Source organism: Phalangium opilio, unplaced genomic scaffold, assembly GCF_054372755.1.
Source record: "Phalangium opilio isolate 3A_F unplaced genomic scaffold, DU_Popi_V2 ptg000082l_1, whole genome shotgun sequence".
Lineage (NCBI taxonomy): Eukaryota > Metazoa > Arthropoda > Arachnida > Opiliones > Phalangiidae > Phalangium > Phalangium opilio.
In genome coordinates this window covers 1,726,285-1,750,551 of record NW_028324189.1, presented here as the reverse complement: position 1 = coordinate 1,750,551, position 24,267 = coordinate 1,726,285, and the positions used below count along the sequence as shown (strand labels likewise).

At 35.9% G+C, this 24,267-nt stretch overlaps 5 protein-coding genes across 6 annotated transcripts; 4 read left to right on the top strand and 1 right to left on the bottom strand.

The window, feature by feature from the left end:
- Nucleotides 1–54: 54 nt before the first annotated feature.
- On the top strand, nt 55–13,041 carry LOC149650806 (uncharacterized). 2 transcript variants are annotated; one of them, XM_089847438.1, is made up of 9 exons: nt 55–667; nt 7,266–7,536; nt 7,616–7,669; nt 7,757–7,868; nt 9,712–9,892; nt 9,976–10,200; nt 10,665–10,906; nt 10,976–11,534; nt 11,622–13,041. In XM_089847438.1, the coding sequence occupies exons 1-9, from the start codon at nt 598–600 to the stop codon at nt 12,032–12,034; spliced, it is 2,127 nt and encodes a 708-aa protein (XP_089703564.1). In that variant the 5' UTR covers nt 55–597; the 3' UTR covers nt 12,035–13,041. The 2 variants fall into 2 exon arrangements, with proteins under 2 accessions (XP_089703564.1, XP_089703563.1); XM_089847437.1 differs by having other exon boundaries at nt 10,665–11,534.
- A 160-nt stretch (nt 13,042–13,201) lies between these two features.
- Nucleotides 13,202–16,417, top strand: Sas-4 (spindle assembly abnormal 4). Its single transcript, XM_089847436.1, has 9 exons — nt 13,202–13,271; nt 13,365–13,439; nt 13,493–13,651; nt 13,729–13,958; nt 14,040–14,201; nt 14,266–15,273; nt 15,334–15,872; nt 15,929–16,124; nt 16,212–16,417. Exons 2-9 carry the CDS (start codon nt 13,433–13,435, stop codon nt 16,344–16,346), a joined length of 2,436 nt encoding a protein of 811 aa, XP_089703562.1. The 5' UTR covers nt 13,202–13,271; nt 13,365–13,432; the 3' UTR covers nt 16,347–16,417.
- A 309-nt stretch (nt 16,418–16,726) lies between these two features.
- Nucleotides 16,727–17,848, top strand: LOC149650804 (selenoprotein M-like). Its single transcript, XM_089847441.1, has 4 exons — nt 16,727–17,036; nt 17,095–17,165; nt 17,239–17,317; nt 17,396–17,848. The coding sequence occupies exons 1-4, from the start codon at nt 16,911–16,913 to the stop codon at nt 17,546–17,548; spliced, it is 429 nt and encodes a 142-aa protein (XP_089703567.1). The 5' UTR covers nt 16,727–16,910; the 3' UTR covers nt 17,549–17,848.
- On the bottom strand, nt 17,849–18,975 carry LOC149650803 (nitric oxide synthase-interacting protein). Its single transcript, XM_089847440.1, has 2 exons — nt 18,839–18,975; nt 17,849–18,768 (listed from the first exon to the last, which is right to left on the bottom strand). Exon 2 carries the CDS (start codon nt 18,766–18,768, stop codon nt 17,899–17,901), a length of 870 nt encoding a protein of 289 aa, XP_089703566.1. The 5' UTR covers nt 18,839–18,975; the 3' UTR covers nt 17,849–17,898.
- Nucleotides 18,933–23,484, top strand: Prp19 (pre-mRNA processing factor 19). Its single transcript, XM_089847439.1, has 9 exons — nt 18,933–19,047; nt 19,292–19,719; nt 19,783–19,860; nt 19,941–20,057; nt 21,594–21,779; nt 21,858–22,083; nt 22,178–22,434; nt 22,823–22,884; nt 23,053–23,484. Exons 1-9 carry the CDS (start codon nt 19,029–19,031, stop codon nt 23,192–23,194), a joined length of 1,515 nt encoding a protein of 504 aa, XP_089703565.1. The 5' UTR covers nt 18,933–19,028; the 3' UTR covers nt 23,195–23,484.
- The last annotated feature ends 783 nt before the right edge of the window (nt 23,485–24,267 follow it).

Genomic DNA, 24,267 nt, shown 5'->3' with positions numbered 1-24,267 from the left:
TAGGCCTAGCCTTTTCCGGTGCATATCTGAAAAGTCATTGGAAGCCACTGCCAGTGGTACCGCGGTCGAGGTGGTGAACTTTTGTTATTATTGTAATAAAAGCTAAAAATTCGTAGTTTTATTTGTTTATTTTGTTGTTCACCCTCATTTTAATCCCGTCGAGTTACCAACTACACTTACTGAAAAGTGTTTTATAAACTAATTTAACATTATTAGTAATTTCAAAAGTACACGTTCATTTGGTAAAATCTTGTAAGCTTGAAAACTATGCGGAAAATCTGATGAAAATTTGCCGAAAAAGACTCGATATAAAATTTTACAGGTACGCGCTGTAGCAAGCACGTGCTTCGCCGGCTAGACGTCAATCAAATTGACCACGTGGTCTTGGGGACTGGTTTTTTGCGTGGAATGTTTTGATCCTCCTGCGAAACGCAACGTTCCATTACGTTCGCGCCATATTGGCTTTACATCCGCGCATTTAAAACGCGTACGTGAATCGTGAAACTCTGTTTATAATACTCTTTAGTTTGGTCTATGTTAATTACACCCCCAAACATTTAAATAGTCGGCTCCTCGGTGTAAAAATTTGATTAAACCATGAGTTTGGATATGTTATTAGAGGCGGCGAAATACGTCGAAAACCATACACCCCAAGTTCAAGCACGTGGTAAGTGTACCAATTGGTGATTTTCAATACAAGTGTCTTTTTATAAAACGTCACTTATGACAAACTTACACTTAGTTAAGCGTAATTGGCTAAACCTAATTCGTTAATTAGAATACGCTGATGATAATAGGCGTATAATATCAGGCGGTAAATTATTAAATGGTTAATTACAATTAAATTTCGAGTTATCGCGATGATGAGTGAAATTACTAAGCCTAGGCTCGGGTGGATTTTCTAGGGTTATTTTTTTTTCGAGGAATATTTGGCGCGATGGACCCTAAAAGGCACACCTTTCACAACAGCACACTTTTCACAACGCCTAAAAATACCTATTTCGCATCGCCTTTCAAAAGTCGTTTTTTATCACAATGCAATATGCCCCCCGCACATACTAAAAACTAGTTAGTGTTGTTTATCACACTGCTAATTCCCGCAAATACAAAGAATTAACATAAGCATTAAAGTAAGCACTGAAGTAAGTCAACTAACACCGCCGGTACACACTTATTTTAATGAAATCAACAAAAACATGAAGGAACGAATTTATTTTATTAAAATCCTAAAAAAAAACATATTCCTAGAAAGACCGAAGCGCGTAAGTTGGAAATCCGCGGCCGCGCCGACACACCTTCTTTTCACAACCGGTACGGGAGGGACTCGTTTCCCCGTCGACTCCGTCGACTCAAGGCGGCGTGCCAAGGCTTAGGAAAAGGCACACCTTTTCAGCTTCGAGAATCTAACGCCAGGTAGCGCGCTCATTTCACTTAGACCAATGGGGTAATCCAGCCACTCTCAAGCGCCAAATTTAAATCGTTCAAACTCATTTTTCAAGTAAAGGAACCAAAAACTAATATTTCTCGCTTATTTTACGCTTCAAGTCGTTCTTGTACTATCCCATCACACCTGTCTTTTCTTTCACAACCTCTTCCGATACTAGCACACCTTTTTCATTTACTCCCAGCACACCTATACTTTCTTTCACAACCCCTTCCGATAGCTCACCTGGCACACTTTTTCTTAAACTATTCCAGATCACCTGTCTATTCTTTCACAACCTCTTCCGATACTAGCACACCTTTTTTATTTACTCCCAGGACACCTATACTTTCTTTCACAACCCCTTCCGATACTAGCACACCTTTTTTATTTACTCCCAGGACACCTATACTTTCTTTCACAACCCCTTCCGATACTAGCACACCTTTTTCATTTACTCCCAGCACACCTATACTTTCTTTCACAACCCCTTCCGATAGCTCACCTGGCACACTTTTTCTTAAACTATTCCAGATCACCTGTCTATTCTTTCACAACCTCTTCCGATACTAGCACACCTTTTTTATTTACTCCCAGCACACCTATACTTTCTTTCACAACCCCTTCCGATACTAGCACACCTTTTTCATTTACTCCCAGCACACCTATACTTTCTTTCACAACCCTTTCCGATACTAGCACAACTGGCACACCTTTTACTTACACTATTCCAGAACACCTGTCTATTCTTTCACAACTTCTTCCTATACTAGCACCCCTATCTCATACACTCCCAGCACACCTGTCTACTTTTTCACAAGCCGGCAAAACTCCTATCACTCCGGCGAAAAACTCTCTCCTTTCCCGGTAAAGTAATCCTTAGCTTAAGTTTTGCGACAGCTGGAAAATCCGCGCCGGCACACCTTCTTTTCACAACGGCCTGAACTTGAGCAAGCCCTTCGCCGGTACCCATCCCTATGAAAAGCCCTGCTTCGCGTAAGCGAGGCGCTTCTTATGAGTGCGCGCCGCGCACACCTACTTTCACAACGGCCAGGAACCATAAGCAATTTTCGCTCGGAATACCCGTGGAACACCGAGGCTTAGCAAAATACTAAACGGCACACCTTTTCAGCTTCGAGAATCTAACGCAAGGTAGCGCGCTCATTTCACTTAGACCAATGGTGTAATCCAGCCACTCTCAAGCGCCAAATTTAAATCGTTCAAAGTCATTTTTCAATGTAAAGGAACCAAAAATTAATGTTTCTCGCTTATTTTAAGCTTCGAGTAGTTCTTGTACTATTCCAGCATGCCTGTCGATTCTTTCATAACCTCTTTCTATACTAGCACACCTTGTTTTCTATTCCCAGCACACCTGTATTTTCTTTCACACCTTTTTCTTCTACTATTCTAGTACACCTGTCTTTTCTTTCACAACCTCTTCCGATATTAGCACACCTTTTTCTTCTACTATTCCAGCACACCTGTCTAATTTTTCACAAGGCGGCAAAACTAAGTTCTATCAGAAGTATATAATACTTCTCTCCGAGAGAGATGTACCACAAAGCGGGGTAAGTGTAACGTCACTCTTCCCAACATCGGATCATTTAGAGCAAGGTTACTAAAACGAATCACATACGCGATAAATAGTTCCCTCATCATTACTTTATTAGCGATTAAATATTTGGCCAGACGCACTTGCGCATTTTTGTCCCACGTCAAGACGAGGTTTGTGGGATGATTGTTGGGGATTTAGTGCCAAATTCACCTTACAGTACGATGCCCATTTGTAGTTTGATGAGCGGGAAAGCAAACTAAAAGGGTGAGCCTGGGAAGAATGACGTTACATAATTAAAGCATTAAGAGGATACAGAGTGTCATCCTTCTTCTATTATCCCCTTCTGGTTCTATTCAGTTTTCACATTTCTTCAATCCTAGCACACCTCGATATTATAATTTGACAGCGCACCATATCTTTTAGTTTTTCAGACCTTTTTTTCAAGTTCCAACCTGGCACACCTCGATCTAATAATATGATCTACACACCTATCTTTTGGTTTTTCACACCTTCTTTCAAAGCTAGCACACCTCGATCTTACACTATCAAAGGATCCCAATGCCGGCAAACATCCCATTCACAACGGGTAAAACTTGCACACCTACACCTTTCCCTTAGCCGGTACCAGAAGGGGATAATAGAAGAAGGATGACACTCTGTATCCTCTTAACGCTTTAGTTATGTAACGTCATTCTTCCCAGGCTAACCCTTTTAGTTTGCTTTCCCACTCATCAATCTACAAATGGGCATCGCACCGTAAAGTGAATTCAATAGTTGTTTGGCACTAAATCCCCAGCAATCATCCCACAAACCTCGTCTTGACGTGGGACAAATTGCACAAGCGCGTCTTGCCAAATATTTAAACGCTAATAGAGTAATGATGAGGGAACTATTTATCGTGTATGTGATTCGGTTTAGTAACCTTGCTCTAAGTGTTCCGATGTTGGGAAGAGTGACGTTACACTCACCCAGCTTTGTGGTACACTTCTCTCGAAGAGAAGTATTATATACTTCTGCCGGTACCCATCCCTATAATAAGCCCAGGCTTCGCGTAAGCGACGCACTTGTTATAAGTGCGCGCAGCGCACACCTACTTTCACAACGGCCATGCACCATAAGGCAATTTTCCCTTGAAATACCAAGGCTTAGCAATACACTAAAAGGCACACCTTTTCAGCTTCGAGAGTCTACCGCGACGAGCGCTTTTTATTCCTTTCGACCAATGAGGTAGTCAAGCCACTCAAGCGCCAAATTTAAATCGTTCAAAAACTTTTTACTACGTATTTGAGTTTGATATGAATGTATCAAGACACCTATCTTCATGTTTTTCATAGCAGTCTTCAATCCCCGCACACCTCAACCTTATAGTATGACAGCACACCTATTTTTTAGTTTTCACAGCATCCTTCAATCCTCGCACACCTCAACCATGGATAAAGAATGCGCGTGCGGAAATTTGTTTTCACGCTATAGGATCGGCAACTCCCTATCTCGAACGACAGCTTATTCTGTATATACTCTGTTACAACATTGGTTGTCAGCACGCGCAAAGCTAGGTCTCTATGTAATCTAACTTTGCGCGTGCTGACAAGAGAGAAAAAACTTCAGGATCTTCAGGATTTAAAATCGTTTAAAATATCCTGAAGTTTTTTGTCTCTTGTCAGCACGCGCAAGGCTAGATTACAAAGAGTCCCAGCTTTGCGCGTGCTGACAACCGATGTTGTAACAGAGTATATACAGAATAAGCTGTCGCTCGAGATAGGGAGTTGCCTATCCTATAGCGTGAAAACAAATTCCCTCACGCGCATTCTTTATCCATGCCTCAAGCTTAAAGTACGACAGTACACCTATTTTTTAGTTTTCACGCCATTCTTCATCTCCATATCATAGTATGATAGCACCCCTATGACCCTCACCCACTAGCCTTTGAAAAAATAAACTTCAAGATAAAACTAAAAGATATGGTGTGCTGTCAAATTATAATATCGAGGTGTGCTAGGATTGAAGAAATGTGAAAACTGAATAGAACTTAGTTTTGCCGGCTTGTGAAAAATTAGACAGGTGTGCTGGAATAGTAGAAGAAAAAGGTGTGCTAATATCGGAAGAGGTTGTGAAAGAAAAGACAGGTGTACTAGAATAGTAGAAGAAAAAGGTGTGAAAGAAAATACAGGTGTGCTGGGAATAGAAAACAAGGTGTGCTAGTATAGAAAGAGGTTATGAAAGAATCGACAGGCATGCTGGAATAGTACAAGAACTACTCGAAGCTTAAAATAAGCGAGAAACATTAATTTTTGGTTCCTTTACATTGAAAAATGACTTTGAACGATTTAAATTTGGCGCTTGAGAGTGGCTGGATTACACCATTGGTCTAAGTGAAATGAGCGCGCTACCTTGCGTTAGATTCTCGAAGCTGAAAAGGTGTGCCGTTTAGTATTTTGCTAAGCCTCGGTGTTCCACGGGTATTCCGAGCGAAAATTGCTTATGGTTCCTGGCCGTTGTGAAAGTAGGTGTGCGCGGCGCGCACTCATAAGAAGCGCCTCGCTTACGCGAAGCAGGGCTTTTCATAGGGATGGGTACCGGCGAAGGGCTTGCTCAAGTTCAGGCCGTTGTGAAAAGAAGGTGTGCCGGCGCGGATTTTCCAGCTGTCGCAAAACTTAAGCTAAGGATTACTTTACCGGGAAAGGAGAGAGTTTTTCGCCGGAGTGATAGGAGTTTTGCCGGCTTGTGAAAAAGTAGACAGGTGTGCTGGGAGTGTATGAGATAGGGGTGCTAGTATAGGAAGAAGTTGTGAAAGAATAGACAGGTGTTCTGGAATAGTGTAAGTAAAAGGTGTGCCAGTTGTGCTAGTATCGGAAAGGGTTGTGAAAGAAAGTATAGGTGTGCTGGGAGTAAATGAAAAAGGTGTGCTAGTATCGGAAGGGGTTGTGAAAGAAAGTATAGGTGTGCTGGGAGTAAATGAAAAAGGTGTGCTAGTATCGGAAGGGGTTGTGAAAGAAAGTATAGGTGTCTTGGGAGTAAATGAAAAAGGTGTGCTAGTATCGGAAGAGGTTGTGAAAGAAAGTATAGGTGTCCTGGGAGTAAATAAAAAAGGTGTGCTAGTATCGGAAGAGGTTGTGAAAGAATAGACAGGTGATCTGGAATAGTTAAAGAAAAAGTGTGCCGGGTGTGCAATCGGAAGAGGTTGAGAAAGAAAGTATAGGTGTGCTGGGAGTAAATGAAAAAGGTGTGCTAGTATCGGAAGGGGTTGTGAAAGAAAGTATAGGTGTCCTGGGAGTAAATAAAAAAGGTGTGCTAGTATCGGAAGAGGTTGTGAAAGAATAGACAGGTGATCTGGAATAGTTTAAGAAAAAGTGTGCCGGGTGTGCAATCGGAAGAGGTTGTGAAAGAAAGTATAGGTGTGCTGGGAGTAAATGAAAAAGGTGTGCTAGTATCGGAAGAGGTTGTGAAAGAAAAGACAGGTGTGATGGGATAGTACAAGAACAACTTGAAGCGTAAAATAAGCGAGAAATATTAGTTTTTGGTTCCTTTACTTGAAAAATGAGTTTGAACGATTTAAATTTGGCGCTTGAGAGTGGCTGGATTACCCCATTGGTCTAAGTGAAATGAGCGCGCTACCTGGCGTTAGATTCTCGAAGCTGAAAAGGTGTGCCTTTTCCTAAGCCTTGGCACGCCGCCTTGAGTCGACGGAGTCGACGGGGAAACGAGTCCCTCCCGTACCGGTTGTGAAAAGAAGGTGTGCCGGCGCGGCCGCGGATTTCCAACTTACGCGCTTCGGTCTTTCTAGGAATATGTTTTTTTTAGGATTTTAATAAAATAAATTCGTTCCTTCATGTTTTTGTTGATTTCATTAAAATAAGTGTGTACCGGCGGTGTTAGTTGACTTACTTCAGTGCTTACTTTAATGCTTATGTTAATTCTTTGTATTTGCGGGAATTAGCAGTGTGATAAAAAACAACTTTTGAAAGGTGATGCGAAATAGGTATTTTTAGGCGTTGTGAAAAGTGTGCTGTTGTGAAAGGTGTGCCTTTTAGGGTCCATCTTTGGCGCCCTCTAAAAAAAGTATATATACAAATCGCGCCTCTTGTTTGGTGTTGGTAACTTCTTGTAGTTTGGTTTCAAGCTCGATATTTTTATGAATATTTATTTTGAATATTTTTTGGTAGTTTTCTATTAATAATATAGAGCACATTATTTTAAATGATTTAGAGTTACTTGGCTGCCTATTTTTTTGAACACACCCCTTTTGTCAAACAATTTATCAACATTAATTTGACATAATTTTACTAGCTGAATCACCACCCGAAATTATCGCAACATTTTCGCGAAGAAAAAGTCACACTTCTGCTAAGCCAACTCCATCAGCAATATCTTCTCAACAACAAAATGTTGTTAAATCTCATTCTGCATCTTCTCATCATAACTCATATTCATTATATTCTTCTCAACACAACTCTCTTTCATCATCTTCATCTTCACATTCTCGAAGTCATCATCAAGATTATTATGGTCAAAGTTACTCTCAACATGATGACCTCAGGGATAAAAGAAGATCTGGAGGGTACATTCAAATTTAAAAAAAAAATAGTACATCTCTTTAATTAGCCTAATTATGGTCTAATTAATCTCTAAAATTGTAGATTGTTCAACAGTGCTGGAACTAGAGAAGTTCATAATAAGCTGGAAAAAAATAGGTATAGGCCTATTTTTCATATTTTGAAGAGCTAATTAGTTTATAAATTTTTAATTTAATTATGGTAAGTTTAATTTTCATTTCAAAGGCGAGCCCATTTGAAAGAATGTTTTGAAATGCTCAAAAGGCAACTTCCAACAATGGATGAAAGAAAAACCTCAAATCTTAGTATTTTACGCGGAGCTTTAAGATATATTCAGGTTTGTGATTGTTTAGTTTATTTTTGTATTTATAGTTGGCTTATATTTCATAATTATAAAACGCGTGGGTTGGGCCGCCGGGGAAAGAATACAATACAGTAGGCATATAATAGACAGGTGTCACGTGGGCCCCGTCTCAGGGCGGCGAGCACGTTGTTTAATCTGAGCTTCTGATTGGCGGAAATGCGCGGGAAACGTCACCAGCTGCAGGCTCTTCCATCCTTTGGTGGCAATCCCTAGCGCATGCTCGGTGGGTGAATCGCAATCTATAGACAAGCAAATGCACGTGCGGATTATTTTACTCGCTTCAAAGATGTATACATCCGCCAAGCTGTCACGCCCCTATCTAGCAGCCGCGCGCGGGTGGGTGGGGAGAGGAGAGGTATTTGTTTTTCGGTTTTTTTCTCTCTCCTGTATAACATAAAGGGGTCGGATACTTGTTCAAAAAATTTCGTTTATTTTTTTTTTCCTTTTTAAATAATGAATAAAAATCTTCCATATAAATTTTACAATAAATAAAAAACATCAAATATTGGTTCAGTTATTATCAAATTATTATTATTAAATCAATAATACGCTTCTGGTCACAAACGCATTTATACCACGCCGAGGGGCTAACCACTTACATTAGACCATGTGAACGTCGTTATGTTTAATTTATTATTTGTTTTACGGGGGGGGGTTAAGTTTATAAGTTTCAGTTCTTAACAAATTATTATTATTAAATCAATAATACGCTTCTGGTCACAAACGCATTTATACCACGCCGAGGGGCTAACCACTTACATTAGACCATGTGACCGTCGTTATGTTTATTTTATTATTTGGTTTGGGGGGGGGGGGGGTTAAGTTTATAAGTTTCAGTTAAAACAAATTATTATTATTATTAAATCAATAATACGCTTCTGGTCACAAGCGCGTTTATACCACGCCGAGAGGCTAACCACTTACATTAAACCATGTGACCGTCGTTATGTTTAATTTATTATTTGATTTGGGGGGGGGGGGGTAAGTTTATAAGCTTCAGTTATTAACAAATTATTATTATTAAATCAATAATACGCTTCTGGTCACAAACGCGTTTATACCACGCCGAGAGGCTAACCACTTACATTAGACCATGTGAACGTCGTTATGTTTAGTTTATTTTTTGGTTGGGGGGGGGGCTAAGTTTATAAGCTTGTTATTAACAAATTATTATTATTAAATCAATAATACGCTTCTGATCACAAGCGCGTTTTATACCACGCCGAGGGGCTAACCACTTACATTAGACCATGTGACCGTCGTTATGTTTAATTTATTATTTGGTTTGGGGGGGGCTAAGTTTATAAGCTTGTTATTAACAAATTATTATTATTAAATCAATAATACGCTTCTGATCACAAGCGCGTTTATACCACGCCGAGGGGCTAACCACTTACATTAGACCATGTCACCGTCGTTATGTTTAATTTATTATTTGGTTTGGGGGGGGGTAAGTTTATAAGTTTCAGTTATTAACAAATTATTATTATTAAATCAATAATACGCTTCTGATCACAAGCGCGTTTATACCACGCCGAGGGGCTAACCACTTACATTAGACCATGTGACCGTCGTTATGTTTAATTTATTATTTGGTTTGGGGGGGGGGGGTAAGTTTATAAGTTTCAGTTATTAACAAATTATTATTATTAAATCAATAATACGTTTCTGTTCTGGTCACAAACGCGTTTATACCACGCCGAGGGGCTAACCACTTACATGTGACAACAGGAACGCTGTAACACAATCGTATCCGCGGGTGGTGACTTATGGGGGATTAACTAACAATGGTATTCGGATTATCTCCGCGTCGCAGGTTTTAAAGAGAAAGGAAAGAGAGTACGAACATGAAATGGAAAAATTGGCTCGCGAGAAAATCGCCTCTCAACAGAAACTGGCGTCTTTGAAAAAGGGAATGAGTTCCCAGGTAGACCACATTGACATTTCCCGATACCTACCTGTTGACCAAGATAACGAAACCACGACTACAGCTTCTGGTAACGAATTTAGACACCAAGAACACGCCCCTATTAACCCCGTCGACCATATCGTCTTTGACAGGGATCTTTTCACCTCGCAGAATGTGGAGCGCTCAGTGACCCCGAAGATGACCCCATTGGACCTGTCAGGCAGATCTCGCGCATGAATAGGATTCCAATTCAGAGTTTACACCCAGAAAGGAGACCCTCTTCTACTAATGATAGACCAGTTTCGCCTGATTCTTCATCTTCGACGTCTTCAGCTTCCAGTGAAGGGATTCCTGATGGTGTAGGGGACAACCCATCAGTATCGGCATCGGCATCTTGTATGTTGAATAGGTTTTTTTAATTATATTCCACTGTTTTAGTTTGGTTTTTTTTAATAAAGTATGAGCTATTTGGGTCTGCATGTGAACTGGAGTTGGTTGTAGGCCTAATTTTAGTCTTAAAAGTCGTTAGGCCTAAAGGGGATGTAAAGTAGACATCTGCATGTGGGTAAAAAATATTTGAAATGCGTCATGAGCACATGCCTGAGGAAAGGCGTGGCTCTCAGTAGCTTAGTTCGTTTACTTTTGAATCCTATCATTGGCCCTGCAATCTCGCGAAAAACCAGGACTAAATTTCAGCGCCACTCCATGCGGAGTCTTTGTATTTTGACGTCACGTGGTGCCTGTGCGGTTTTTAAACAATTTTTACCCACCCACCGATGCCTACTTTAAGTTCAATGTTATACCCAAGTTTGCATGACGCGAACCTAAGTGTAAGACGGTGGTCTATCTTTCATCCTCAGCTTTTTTTACACCATCATCGTCAGCATCGACTTTTTCGGGCAAAACTTCGCAACTGGCGACAAAATTTTCCAAAGAATTGATTGCGGAGAGTGCTAGGTCCAGTTCACCAAAAACTGAAGTGAAGGAAGTCCCAGCAACCGTCCCAACAATGTCGATTTCGCTACCTAATCCTACTCAAGCCAAATCCCTTCCCATTACTACACTACCGGCGACCCGTATTCATTTCGCAGGCGCTACTACGGTGAGATCGGCGGAATCATCCATTGGCCTCACGGTACCTTCTATTAAAACGCGCGCTATCGCTTACCAGGGTGCCGCCACGCCGTCTTCCGGTGGTCTTCAGTTGGGTAACGTCACTGGCGTTTTAGCCGCGGGGACGCCTCACACCCTGCAAGTTATCAACCAAGGTCAAGTCAAAGTTATAGCGGCTCCGACCCAGAATGGGCCATTACGGTTATACTCCCCCGTTGCTGTTGGTCCGAACACTACTTTAGCCATGATGGCGCCAAACACTGTCGCCAAACTTGGTCAACAATCTTTCCGATTCGCGACTCAAAATAACAACACTGCCGTTAGCAAGAACACCGTCGTGACCCCAGTAACGTTGGTGACCTCTTCCGCTATGGTTAATGTCTCTGGAAAACCAGTTATCTTTAGCGGGCAAGGATTAACTGTGGACCAAACAGCGAGGGTCGTGGCCACTGCTGGAAAGGCGGGAACGACGCTAGCCTTGGCCGCGAACCCAAAAGGTCAACAATACCCTACAGTTGGGTCGAATGGATTGACCTATGTTCAGCCCAAGATGGCTTCCCATATTCTACAAGCTGTAAGCCAGAAAGCTTTGTCCCAGACATTGGTCAACGCTGGTGGTGAGTAGATCTTTTAATTGGTGTATAAATATCTACCCATCCTTCATGACCCGTATGTGACTAATATTGGGTTAAATGAACAACCAGTTGGCCAATCTGGTGTCACCAACCTTGGGCGACAACTTATAACAACCGCCATCAAACCAGGAACAAATACCGCAACCATACGCGCACCCATAACCCAACTGTCCAGGGTAACACAACTGGTGAGTCAGCCCAGTATCGGACAGATTGTCAATTCTGGAAACCAAGGGGCTGGTACTTTGCAAGTCGGTTCTCCGATAACGATGGTACCCGCTCAACAACTGAACAAAGTTTTAACCAATTCACCTATTTTGAAAACTGTCAATTCCGTTCCCCTTTTGCAACAACAGTTGCAGTTGCAAACCTCCGGGAGCGGGAGCTCCACTATTAAACCCGTTATGGTTGTAAGTGTCCCTAATGTGAACGCGTCCTCGGGGTCGCAAGGAGTCGCGACTGCTGTATCCTTGAAGCAATGACCCCTACTCAAAACAACATCGGTACAAGGATAGTACAATCGTCTTTTTCTTCTCTAAATAAATCTCGGTGTATTTTTTTCCTATAAATAAATATACTTTGATGACCTCTCTTAGGGACGCGTGAAACCCACCATCCAAATTTTAATTTTGTTGTTTTTTTCTAAAGATTAAAATGTACAGATCAAATTTCTTCCCTTCTCTGTCTTCTAGGAAATAGGCTTAAGCCAAGGCTTAAATTGCCAACAAGTTTAGCTTTTGATTCATTGTAATGTTAGGGTTAGATTAAGAAATTTATTAATTGTTTAGTTTATTTCGAGATTCAACGTAACATTTCAGTGAAATGGTGCTAATGACAGAAAGCGTCATAAGTTTAAAATTGTTGTATGGTACTTTTCCATTTTTCTCATTAGGCCAAGGCTTATAGAAACTTTTCAATCAGGGCTCTTTGTCTCTTCTATATGTACAGTTTTTCTTCTCTAATTTTAATTTCTTTCATCCGGTGTTTTATTGGGAAGTTGTTGATAGAAAAGGAAATAACTAATCCCAAATTCATATAATTAGGCTTAGCAAAAATTATCTATGTAAATTTGTACTTTGCATTCGTTGTTTGCGGAAACTTTGAATCGTCTAAAAATTCCTAGGCCTAATTCCGGTAGCTTTTAATAGGAAAAGATAATTTAATTTAATTACGACTTAAAACACTTTATTTCATGGCTGGTCCGCCTAATTTTTTTAATATTTTCCATCATTTGCAATTCAATGTTTTTGGTTTTGTTAATTGGTATATCCGTGTAAGAGATCATAAGGTGTTATTATAGTGATGAAATTTTATCATCTTTGTAAATTGTATGTAAATATTTATATATGTAAATTTTGTACCAGTATATAATGATTCCAAATCATTAACGAAATGAAAACCGTGTGTAAAACTTTAACATAACTACTACAAACCACGAGTTTTTTGGTCGCAAGAATTCACGAATAAAGTTTTTCGTTACAATTTGTAACGTTTGGGTTAATTTTATTCGCCATTCTCGAACGTTTCGGGATAAGTTTTTTTGGCAAAATCAATCCCGAATTCGAGACTGGCGCTTAATTTAAACCCGTTATCCTTTATCCCGAAAAAAGCAACGTTGTTTATTACATTTCAAATTTGTTTCCTATTTTTCCCGCAAGGGTGAGACACGTGACATCGTAAATGTTGTCTGCAACGTAAGTACGAAATCTCCCGCCAAAAGTGAGTTGATTTATGCCATGTGTTTGAGGATTATCTCGTTAGTTTTCCGATTAATTAAATTAATATGAGTTAAAATTAAATCGGCGTTCATAGTTCGAAAGGAAATTAGGATTTTAAGGCTTGATAATCGAGTTTTAAGGTTTCTTTTTCAAACTAAAAGCATGACAAGTAAGTTTTAGACGCCGATTTAACTTAAGTTCATTTAATTAAGTTTAATTTAGGTAATACTACGCCTTCAGTATTACTAACGCACCTTCAGCAATTGAAATTATGGCAACAGCAACAACAAGAAAGTTTAAGAAATATTCAAAATGATCAGTTTGAACAAATAAAGTTGGAACGTGAAAAAGTGAAGCAACTATTAGATAAGCACATTTCAGGTACGTAAATTAAATATTTTATCATTCATTAGGTTAGTTTAATTAGGTTAGTTTCCAACTCAATTTGAAATATTTAGGCCAAAATGAAGAGCAGGAAACCATAAATAGTGAATCAAAGTCACACCTACTAACAAAACAATCAAATAATCATAATAATCCAAATTTAACGGGAGACGTCCAAAAAAAGGGTCCATTTCGTTTCTTAAAAAAGGGCGAAGGTATCGCACGCTTCGATGGTAAAACCAGCAGAGCGCGAACAAAAAGTATACCTCCTAATTATAATTTTGGCGCTAAAACAGACCCAAAAGTAAATGTTTTTACAATATTTATTTATTTTCTTTAAAATTACATATTTTTTTAGTAAGTTTTACACCTTTCTTATTCTTAGCAGCCAGAGTCGAGGACTTTAATTAGAAAGTTGAAACTTTTACCAAACTCGAGACGCAAATCCCATGAATCCATTTTGTTTGAAGAAAATAACAAAGTTTCTGAAGGAAACCGCGAAAACGTTGAAGAAGATTGTTTCAATTCTAGCCGAGAAATATATGAAGTAAAAATATTAGACCTAATTAATTATTTTAAGCCTAAATTAATTAATTTATGAAAATTTTTAGAAGGAGACTGAAGATTTGGCAGAGTTTGAAATTTTGGAAAAAGTCACGAGAAACTGTTCCTTCAACAGTGATTCATCTTTAATGCGTAAACTTGTCAACAACGTTCGTTCAAGCGTGAATATTTCAGAGGAAGATCATGAAAATGACGAAGTTGATAGAAAATCCATAGAAGATGAACCTGAAATTCATAATTTAGTTTCCGATAAGTCTGAACCCATCTTCAACAATGATGAACTAAGATGGAAATCAACAGACATTGATGACGACAATAAATCGTGTTGTTCCGTTGATAGTTCAGACAGTTTAACGCCTATTAATCCCGTTAACAACGATCAAGTTATCGAGATGGTCGGTTTGAAAAAATATTGCGACGATATGATGAAAAGAATAGCGGAGGGAGTAAATGAGAGTTTGGTAAGCGAAGATGAGGCTGAAAAATGGACCAAATGGAAAGATTTCAGTTCCATGGATTCGTCAGTCGACTTGGAAAACGTTGAAACGGGAACGGTTAAAGATATACCCGAAATTCCTGTCACAAACGATGATATCGCGATTAAAACGAGATTAAAGGAACTGGAGAATGAAATATCCGAGTTTAAGAAACAAAATAACGCCTTATTAAAGCTTAGAAATCAACACGAACAGCTAATGAAACAATTGACTAAAGAACACGACGCGTTCAAGAAACAACAAAACGAATCGAAAGAAAAATTTGAGGAGTATATTAAAGAGGAGAAGCTAAAATTAAAGAAACAGAAATTGGCGTTTGAGAATTATCAGAAATCTAAACAGGAATTTCCCGATAAAAAGGAAAGGGAAGAAATATCAGCCTTGAAAAATGAAGTTCAAAAACTTCAGGAGGAATTGAAGAAACAGAAATCGCAATTGAACGCGGAATGCGGAAGATTGAGAGCTCATGCCACTGGAATGGAAAGTGAAAGATGCAGAATGAAAGCTGAGATTCAGCGGTTGCAAAATGAGAAAACGGAACTATTAGCCGCGATAAAGGTATAACAATTAATTCCTTAATCAGGTAAACTTAATTAAATTATTTACGAAATATTTCAGGATTTACAGTCTAAACCTAAAGTAGTAGTAAAACGACCCGTTTTTACCCCAAAAACATTGACTAGAAAAGCTCCGTTATCTTCTAAAACCAAACAATCCCCTAAAAAATCTATAATTTCATCTAAAAAAGAGCCAATTGCGTCGAAATTAATTACTACAGACGCGCAACTGATTAAAAACTCGGAAGAACCTTCTAATTTTGAAGAAACTAAGCCTAAACATCGAGTTAGGTTTACTGGGGAAACTCTAGATGACCCAGCTGTGGAAGAAGTCGGAAAAATTTGTGACGAAAGTGAATACCAAGAAATAAAACATTTTGATAAAATTGAAAGAGTTTATTTCAACGGAGAACGAGAGTTTCTGTATAATAGCGGGACGCGTAGACTATTGAGTGAAGATGGGTCAACGGAAACTGTTTATTTCTACAATGGAGATGTTCTTCTAATTTTGCCCGATAAATCTGAAGTTTATCATTTTATCGAGTCGGGAATTAAACAAACAAAGTATCCAGATGGGATGATTCTAGTAGAATTTCCAGAGTAAGTTTAATTTATTACTTTTCGGTTGTTTAGGGCCTAAGTTTCGTTTGATTTAGTGGACAAGAGGAACGGATTCAAAAAGACGGAACAAAAGAAATTTCATTCAAAGATGGATCTGTGCATCTTTTCTACCCAGACGGAACTCAGGAAATCAAATCTACAGAAGGATCTGTTCTTAAAATCTACCCGGATGGTTCGGAAGTCTTGGAATTGACCAATGGTGAAAGGGAGATTCATACAAAAGATTTTAAAGTAGGCTTAAGCGGAATTTCAACAATTTTTTTCAGATTTATTAACTATAACTTTATTTTTATTATATAATTAATTAATTATGAACAGAGAAGAGAATTTCCAGATGGAACTATAAAAATAGCCCACTCTGATGGTAAGATAGAAACTAGATTCCCGAATGGACGAATTAGGATCAAGGACAAAGATAATAACATTATTGTTGATACAAAATACATTTCGTGAGGTAAATCTTTTATTGAAACATATTGTATTCAGTTTTTATTTTGGAAAAATAAATTATTTCTACAGTAAAAGTGTTATTTTTTTCATCAACAAAGGAGGGAAGTTTCCTGGTTGTTTTCCTAAGCCTTTGCCAATATGCTATGCAAGAACATTATTGTTGATACAAAATACATTTCGTGAGGTAAATCTTTTATTGAAACATATTGTATTCAGTTTTTATTTTGGGAAAATAAATTATTTCTACAGTAAAAGTGTAATTTTTTTCATCAACAAAGGATAAAAAAAATGCGTGGGGCCATAGCTTTTAAAAATTGCCCGCGCTTTAAACCGGAAGTGATCGTTGCTTGCGTTTCCCGGGTTTTTATGACGTCATAAAAGCAGTTTTTTATTGGCCCTTGGGAAGAAGCCAAGTGTTTTTATTGTAAACAAACGTGCTTTTGTTTTGACAGCCGCTTTCTAGTCGTTAACTCGTTTAATGATAGAATAAGTTAATTTATTTAATAAATGAAAATTTTTCAGCTTATATAAGTAAACTTTAATTGTATTCCATTAAATAATCTGACCATGAGGGGTGTGGGGAGTTTCCTGGTTATTTTCCTAAGCCTTTGCCAATATGCTATGCAAGAAAGTTACGATATTGATGAAAATTATTTAAATAGCGATGGAAAGATTGCATCTGCCCGTGTAGAAGTAAGTTTTCCACATGATATTAATATTATCTGAATTAAATCTCTAAAACTAACCCAAGAGTTGTGGAGGATGACGACTGAATAGGCTACCAGAGGTGAAGAGGTTTATCTACACAGATATACCACTTTAGTATCCTTTTTAACCCCAACTCGTTTAAAATCTACTTTAGTAGTTGATTTCTCCTTAATCCCCGATTTTCTAGCCATAATGTTGAGTTTAAACAAATTCCTGGTGCCTCTCCTGATCTTATTTTCTTAGATAAAGATGGACAGGAAATTCAGGTAGACCTAAGGCTAATTTTGGTCTATTTTGGTCTATTTTGACTTTCTAAAGGATTTAAACTTTGTTTAATCACTTAGAGAATTGATTTAAGTGAAAAAAATCAATTGGAATGCAACAAGTTTTTGCAGGAAAAGGGATTTTATAAGCGGGAGTTTAAGGACGATCCTGTCCCTGACAAATTTAAAGATGCTCCTCATTCAAGACCAAAAGAAAATGAAGGTGATCTTTGATCATTCTCCTCTTCAAAGATGAAACATAACTTCAGTCCTGTTTTAAATAAAATTAAACTGGTCTTTAGTATATGTGAAAGTCTCGCGTTTTGGGGTTTATACAAATTAACCGGATTAAATTGTATTCAAAGTTTTTCACGCGTGAAACTAATTCCAATGAAGCTATCAAATCAAAATCATTACAGATTGATAGCTGATGTCCTTTTCTTAATTAATTAGTTAATGCGTAATAACTTTAAATTAATTTTATTCGGGGATTGTAAAAACTCTGTGATGAAATAAAATGTGATGACCCATAAATTGTTTTGTAAATTTTATTGAGTTACATTGATAAATAATTGTGATAAGGTTTAAGCTTGCAAAACTGGACGTTTAACACGAGCATCCAAAGTGTCATTGGTACTAGCGTAACCAGTTCCACCCCTTTGCAAGGGAATTATGTCTTTTTCTGTTAGAGTTTTGCCATTTAAGGGATCTTTCATGTCCAATTTGATCAATTTCTCCACACATTCCATGGTAACAACGCAGTTTGAGGTTTTAAGAAGAGCGCAAGGAACTGAATTGTTCAAGATATCATGTGTAACAGCGCACATATAACGATTTTGTTTGGTAATTAAGGAGCTTTTATCATCTGGGTCATTAACTGGGGTGAATTTAACTTCAATCAGATCCTTGATTTTCAATTGTTTTCCACTCATGGGGCATAAAACTGCTGAACTTGGTTTATCAATTTTGGTCTTCTTGGATGCGGGAGTTAAGTTTGGGATCCAGAAACTTGGAAGGGTTTTATCTCTGCCATTACTCATGTTAGAAATGCTACTTCCGGAAGTTCCAGCTTTACTGGAACCATTTAAAACAATACTGCTTTCAGACTGCTTGAAGGAAGCCGCTTTGGATTGTTGTTCAGCTTCGGCAATTTCTTTCAATTCATTCTCATCTCTTTTCTTCTGTTTTTCATATTCTTTCAATTGACGAGCAATTTCTGTTTTTTGGTGAATAAAATATTCCAAGATGGCCTCCTTATCATATAGATATCCATCAGGAGTTATGACCGGATTACGACAAGGTTGAAGAGTTAGGGAACAACAATCAAAATCTTTCACGGAATCTTTGCCAACTCGTGATTTTTGGGTGCCATATCCGCAGGAACGGGTGTCTTTCTGTTTTTCATGATAGGTATAGACTGCTCCAGCAGTACAGTTACGGGCGTGACGAGTCATCTGTTAAATAAATAAGATAAAACTATCCTCTATTTTACGAATATTTACGTAAATTAGTGGGCATAATTACATTTAAGTTCTACTTCTAGTTGCTAATCAACAACATGAACTTTGTTCTAATTTTCCAAGGAAGTCGCCATTATAGACTATGGTCGCCATTTGACCTCAGGGAGAAACTCGTGGTATAATCCAGCCAATCAAAATCGACTAATGGCAGGCGCGCCAAAAAGCCGACGACGCTCGTCAAACTCATTGGGAAAATGTCGCTGTGCTGTGCTAGTGAGTATTTTTATCCATTTTATTTAAATTAAATCGATATAATTAAGCCTATTTAACATTAAATTATACTTAAATATGTTATTAATATTTTAATAAATAAAATATCTATCAATCTGTTATTATTTCGCATTTACAAACCAAAACCGGCATTTGATTTTTTCTTAAGGACAAGGCTTAGCAAACAAAAGCTTAAATGTGCATGTGTTTTAATGGGAAATCAATGGAAATGCCCGTTTTTTTTTAGTTACCAATGAGGTGCCCGAACACCCAGTGGTTTCCCCGGTGTCAGGAAGTATATTTGAACGACGGGTTATTGTAAAATACATAAACGAAAATGGAACTGACCCTATCAGTGGCAAAGATCTGTCTGAAGACATGTTAATTGATGTTAAAGTTCCATCAATCGTTAAACCCAGACCTCCTTCGGCTACTAGCATCCCAGCTATCTTAAAAGCGCTTCAAGATGAATGGGATGCGGTAATGCTTCATAGTTTCACTTTAAGACAACAACTTCAAACTGCCAGACAAGAACTTTCCCACGCTTTATATCAACACGATGCCGCTTGTCGTGTCATAGCTAGATTAACAAAGGAAGTAACAGCGGCTAGAGAGGCTTTAGCTACTCTGAAACCACAAGCTGGAATAGCAGCTGGCCCTGGAGTTGCCCAACCTGTAAGTTTAAATCATTTTAGACCTTGTTTAGGGGTATTTTGAATAATTGGGTGTTATATTTAGCAATATGCAAATGAGGCTGGTGTTGGTGGTGAAGTACCAATGGATGAAGCTGGAATGACACCGGAAGTTATGCAGAAGGTAGAAATTAACTTAATTAAGCAACTTTTTTTATTTTACATTTGGAAAATGGATTTTAATTAGTTTTAAATAATTAATAGTTACAAGAAAAAGCAACATTGCTTACGAGTGAACGTAAAAAGAGGGGAAAAACTGTCCCAGAAGATTTAGCCAAAGTTGAGGATGTTAGGGGTTATAGAACTCTTGCCTCTCATCCAGTAAGTGTTAAATTTTTACTTCTGGTTGTTTTTTTTTTTTTTTATCATAATTTCATTTTTTTTTTTTTTCATTTTATCATAATTTCATTTTTTTTTCTTTTCATTTTATCATAATTTTATTTTTTTTTTTCATTTTCATTTCATCATAATTTCATTTTTTTTTTTTCATTTTATCATAATTTCATTTTTTTTTTTCATTTTATCATAATTTAATTATTTTTTTTTTCATTTTCTCATTTTTTCATTTTCATTTCATCATAATTACATTTTTTTTTCATTTTATCATAATTTAATTATTTTTTTTTTCATTTTCTCATAATTTCATTTTTTTTTTCATTTTCTCATAATTTCATTTTTTTTTTCATTTTATCATAATTTAATTATTTTTTTTTTCATTTTCTCATAATTTAATTATTTTTTTTTTTCATTTTCTCATAATTTAATTTTTTTTTTCATTTTATCATAATTTAATTTTTTTTTTCATTTTATCATAATTTAATTTTTTTTCATTTTATCATAATTTAATTTTTTTTTTTCATTTTATCATAATTACATTTTTTTTTCATTTTATCATAATTACATTTTTTTTTTCATTTTATCATAATTTAATTTTTTTTTTTCATTTTATCATAATTTAATTTTTTTTTTTCATTTTCTCATAATTTAATTTTTTTTTTTCATTTTATCATAATTTAATTTTTTTTTTCATTTTATCATAATTTCATTTTTTTTTCTTTTCATTTTATCATAATTTTATTTTTTTTTTTCATTTTCATTTCATCATAATTTCATTTTTTTTTTCATTTTATCATAATTTAATTATTTTTTTTTTCATTTTCTCATTTTTTCATTTTCATTTCATCATAATTACATTTTTTTTCATTTTATCATAATTTAATTATTTTTTTTTTCATTTTCTCATAATTTCATTTTTTTTTTTTCATTTTCTCATAATTTCATTTTTTTTTTCATTTTATCATAATTTAATTATTTTTTTTCATTTTCTCATAATTTAATTATTTTTTTTTTCATTTTCTCATAATTTAATTTTTTTTTTTCATTTTATCATAATTTAATTTTTTTTTTCATTTTATCATAATTTAATTTTTTTTCATTTTATCATAATTTAATTTTTTTTTTTCATTTTATCATAATTACATTTTTTTTTCATTTTATCATAATTACATTTTTTTTTTCATTTTATCATAATTTAATTTTTTTTTTTCATTTTATCATAATTTAATTTTTTTTTTCATTTTATCATAATTTAATTTTTTTTTTCATTTTATCATAATTTAATTTTTTTTTCATTTTATCATAATTTAATTTTTTTTTTCATTTTATCATAATTTATTTTTTTTTTCATTTTATCATAATTTCATTTTTTTTTCATTTTCTCATTTCATTTTTTTTTTTTTTCATTTTCTCATTTCATATTTTTTTTTTTGTTTTCATTTTATCATAATTTCATTTTTTTTTTTTTTTTTTTTTTTTTTTTCATTTTATCATAATTGAAGTCTATTTTTTAACCTACAGGGGTTGCACAGTGCTAGTATTCCTGGTATATTAGCCATGGACATCTGTCCCAGCGATACCAGTAAGATTTTAACAGGAGGAAATGACAAAAATGCGACAATTTTCAACAAAGACACTGAACAAGTCGTTACCATCTTAAAAGGACATACCAAAAAAGTTACAGCTGCCATTTTTCATTCTGAAGAAGTTAGTAGTATTTTAAATTTCAATAAGTTATCTTAAAAATCAGTGTCAAATAATAATAAACTCGGTTTCATTAAACAGGACACGGTTATCACCGCCTCCCCTGACACTAACATTCGTATTTGGCACGTTCCAACTTCCCAAACACTCCATACAGTTAGAGCTCATGATGGACCAGTTACTGGTCTTAGTCTTCACGCTACCGGAGATTATCTTCTTAGTTGTAGCATGGATGAACATTGGGCCTTTTCTGATCTTAGAACTGGAAGAGTTTTAACCAAAGTTGGGGATACAACAACTCAACATGGTTTCTATTTAATTTAATTTAATTTAATGACATTTAAAATGTATTTTAATTTTTATTTAGCTTTGTAACTTGTTTCTTTTTATTATCATTTTAGCTTTGACATGCGCTCAGTTTCATCCTGATGGTTTGATTTTTGGGACTGGAACTTCGGATTCTATGATTAAAATTTGGGATTTGAAAGAAAGAACGAATGTTGCCAATTTTCCAGGACATTCTGGACCAATTTCAGCCATTGCTTTCTCGGAAAATGGTTATTATTTGGCTACTTCCGCTGATGACTCTGTTGTTAAACTCTGGGATTTGAGAAAATTGAAAAACTTTAAAACAATCACGTTAGATGAAGGTTACGAGGTAAAATTCATACTAAATCAATAAACAGGGTTCGTACGGAACCTGGATAACCTGGAAAACCTGGATAAGTCAGGGATGTGGGAAATAAGGGAAAAAGTCAGGGATTTAAAATATTTTCCTAAAAAGTCAGGGATATGTCAGGGATTTCGTTTGGTATGTCAAACCATGCTTCGAGCAATGCTAAATATAAGCCACGTGTGAAAAGTGGGCTCTGGTAAATACCTTAAAATGGTCAGGGATATTGCGAAAATTTGGTCAGGGATAACCTGGAAAAGTCAGGGATTTTTAATTGAAAAATTTCGTCCGAACCCTGATAAATAAAATTAAAATAATTAGTTAATTCTTTTCAATCCTTTATTATTATTATTATTTTTCTTCTTCTTTTTAGGTTAAAGATTTATGCTTTGATCAAAGTGGATCTTATTTAGCTGTTGCTGGAACTGATGTTAGGTGAGACTATGTTTGAACTGTTTCTTTAGGTTTTAAATACTTTTGTGAATGCAACTGCAAAGACTTCAAATTCTTAAAAAGAAGTTGTTCAAAAAGCTAATTTATTTTTCCTTTTTATTTTTTTATCCTCTTTGGTAAATCCAAAAAATTCCGTACCCAAAAATTTAGATTGTACTTGTGTAAACAATGGGATAGTCTGAAAGTCTTTACTGATCATACTGCCTTGGCTACTGGCATACGATTTGGACAACACGCTCATTATGTAGCATCTTGTAGCATGGACAGGACACTCAAAATTTATGGTCTTTAATTTTTTTTTAAATAAACCAACAATACAAAAATTTTGTTTTCGCGTTTTTTTTTTTTTTAAATTTGACCATGGAATAATTAAGCCGCCTTTGCGGAAATTGATAGAGAAACTTCAAATGGATTTAATTTTACATTTATTATTATCATTAAACTCTGGAGAAATTGTCCTTTTGACCTATTGTTCACCCCATCCCCCATATTTCAACTTTGAATAAAATTTAAAATACAAATGTATGTATATGTCAAAAGAAATGAATTAAATTCGCCCCCTATTTCATATTTTGACTGTAAGCATTTGTACTTTTTGTTGACTCTTTGTTTTTTTGTGCAATATTACTGTTTTGTGGAATTATAGAGACTATATTAGGCCTATTTTTAGCTTAAATACTTTTAGAAACATCTTATTGGTATATTTTTAGGTTTAGTAGCTAATGTTAAGCATAAATACCTTAACAACAATATCTAAGCCTATTTTAGCCCTAAATGTATTTACAACAATATCTATTCTAAACCTATTTTAGGCCTAAATAAGTTGAGAACAATATCTAAGCCTAATTTGAGTATCTTAAGTCTGCAGCTCTTTTAAAAGCCCCTTTTTATTGGTTTTCCCCCAAACCCAAGGCACCAACGATATCTCAAAACTATTTTAAACATTTCAGAAATGTTTATTTTTTGTTCTTCCTGTACCTTTACACTCACTCTTTAACCCTAAAAGATAAAACAAACCACATCACAAAATCAGAACCTAAATTTAAATCTTAATTTTAGAGGTGGCGGCGGCTTTCCAACTTTGTCAAATTGTAATAATAATAATGTTTAATTTTTTTAACCCTTGGACTTCTGTCATCAGTCCAATGGAGCGAAATTTAACTAGAGTCAGCTAAAATCGTCTGTAGCTTTTGTTTTTCATGGTTTCGTGCCAAAAATGACTATTTTTTATAGTTTTTCTACAAAATTTTGTCTCCAAAAATATAAAGTCGCAAAATTAAGCCTAAACTACATCGATATTATATATATTGGTTTTAAATTTTCCACGCGCGTGTCAGATTTCATTCGACCAATCACAGACACCTG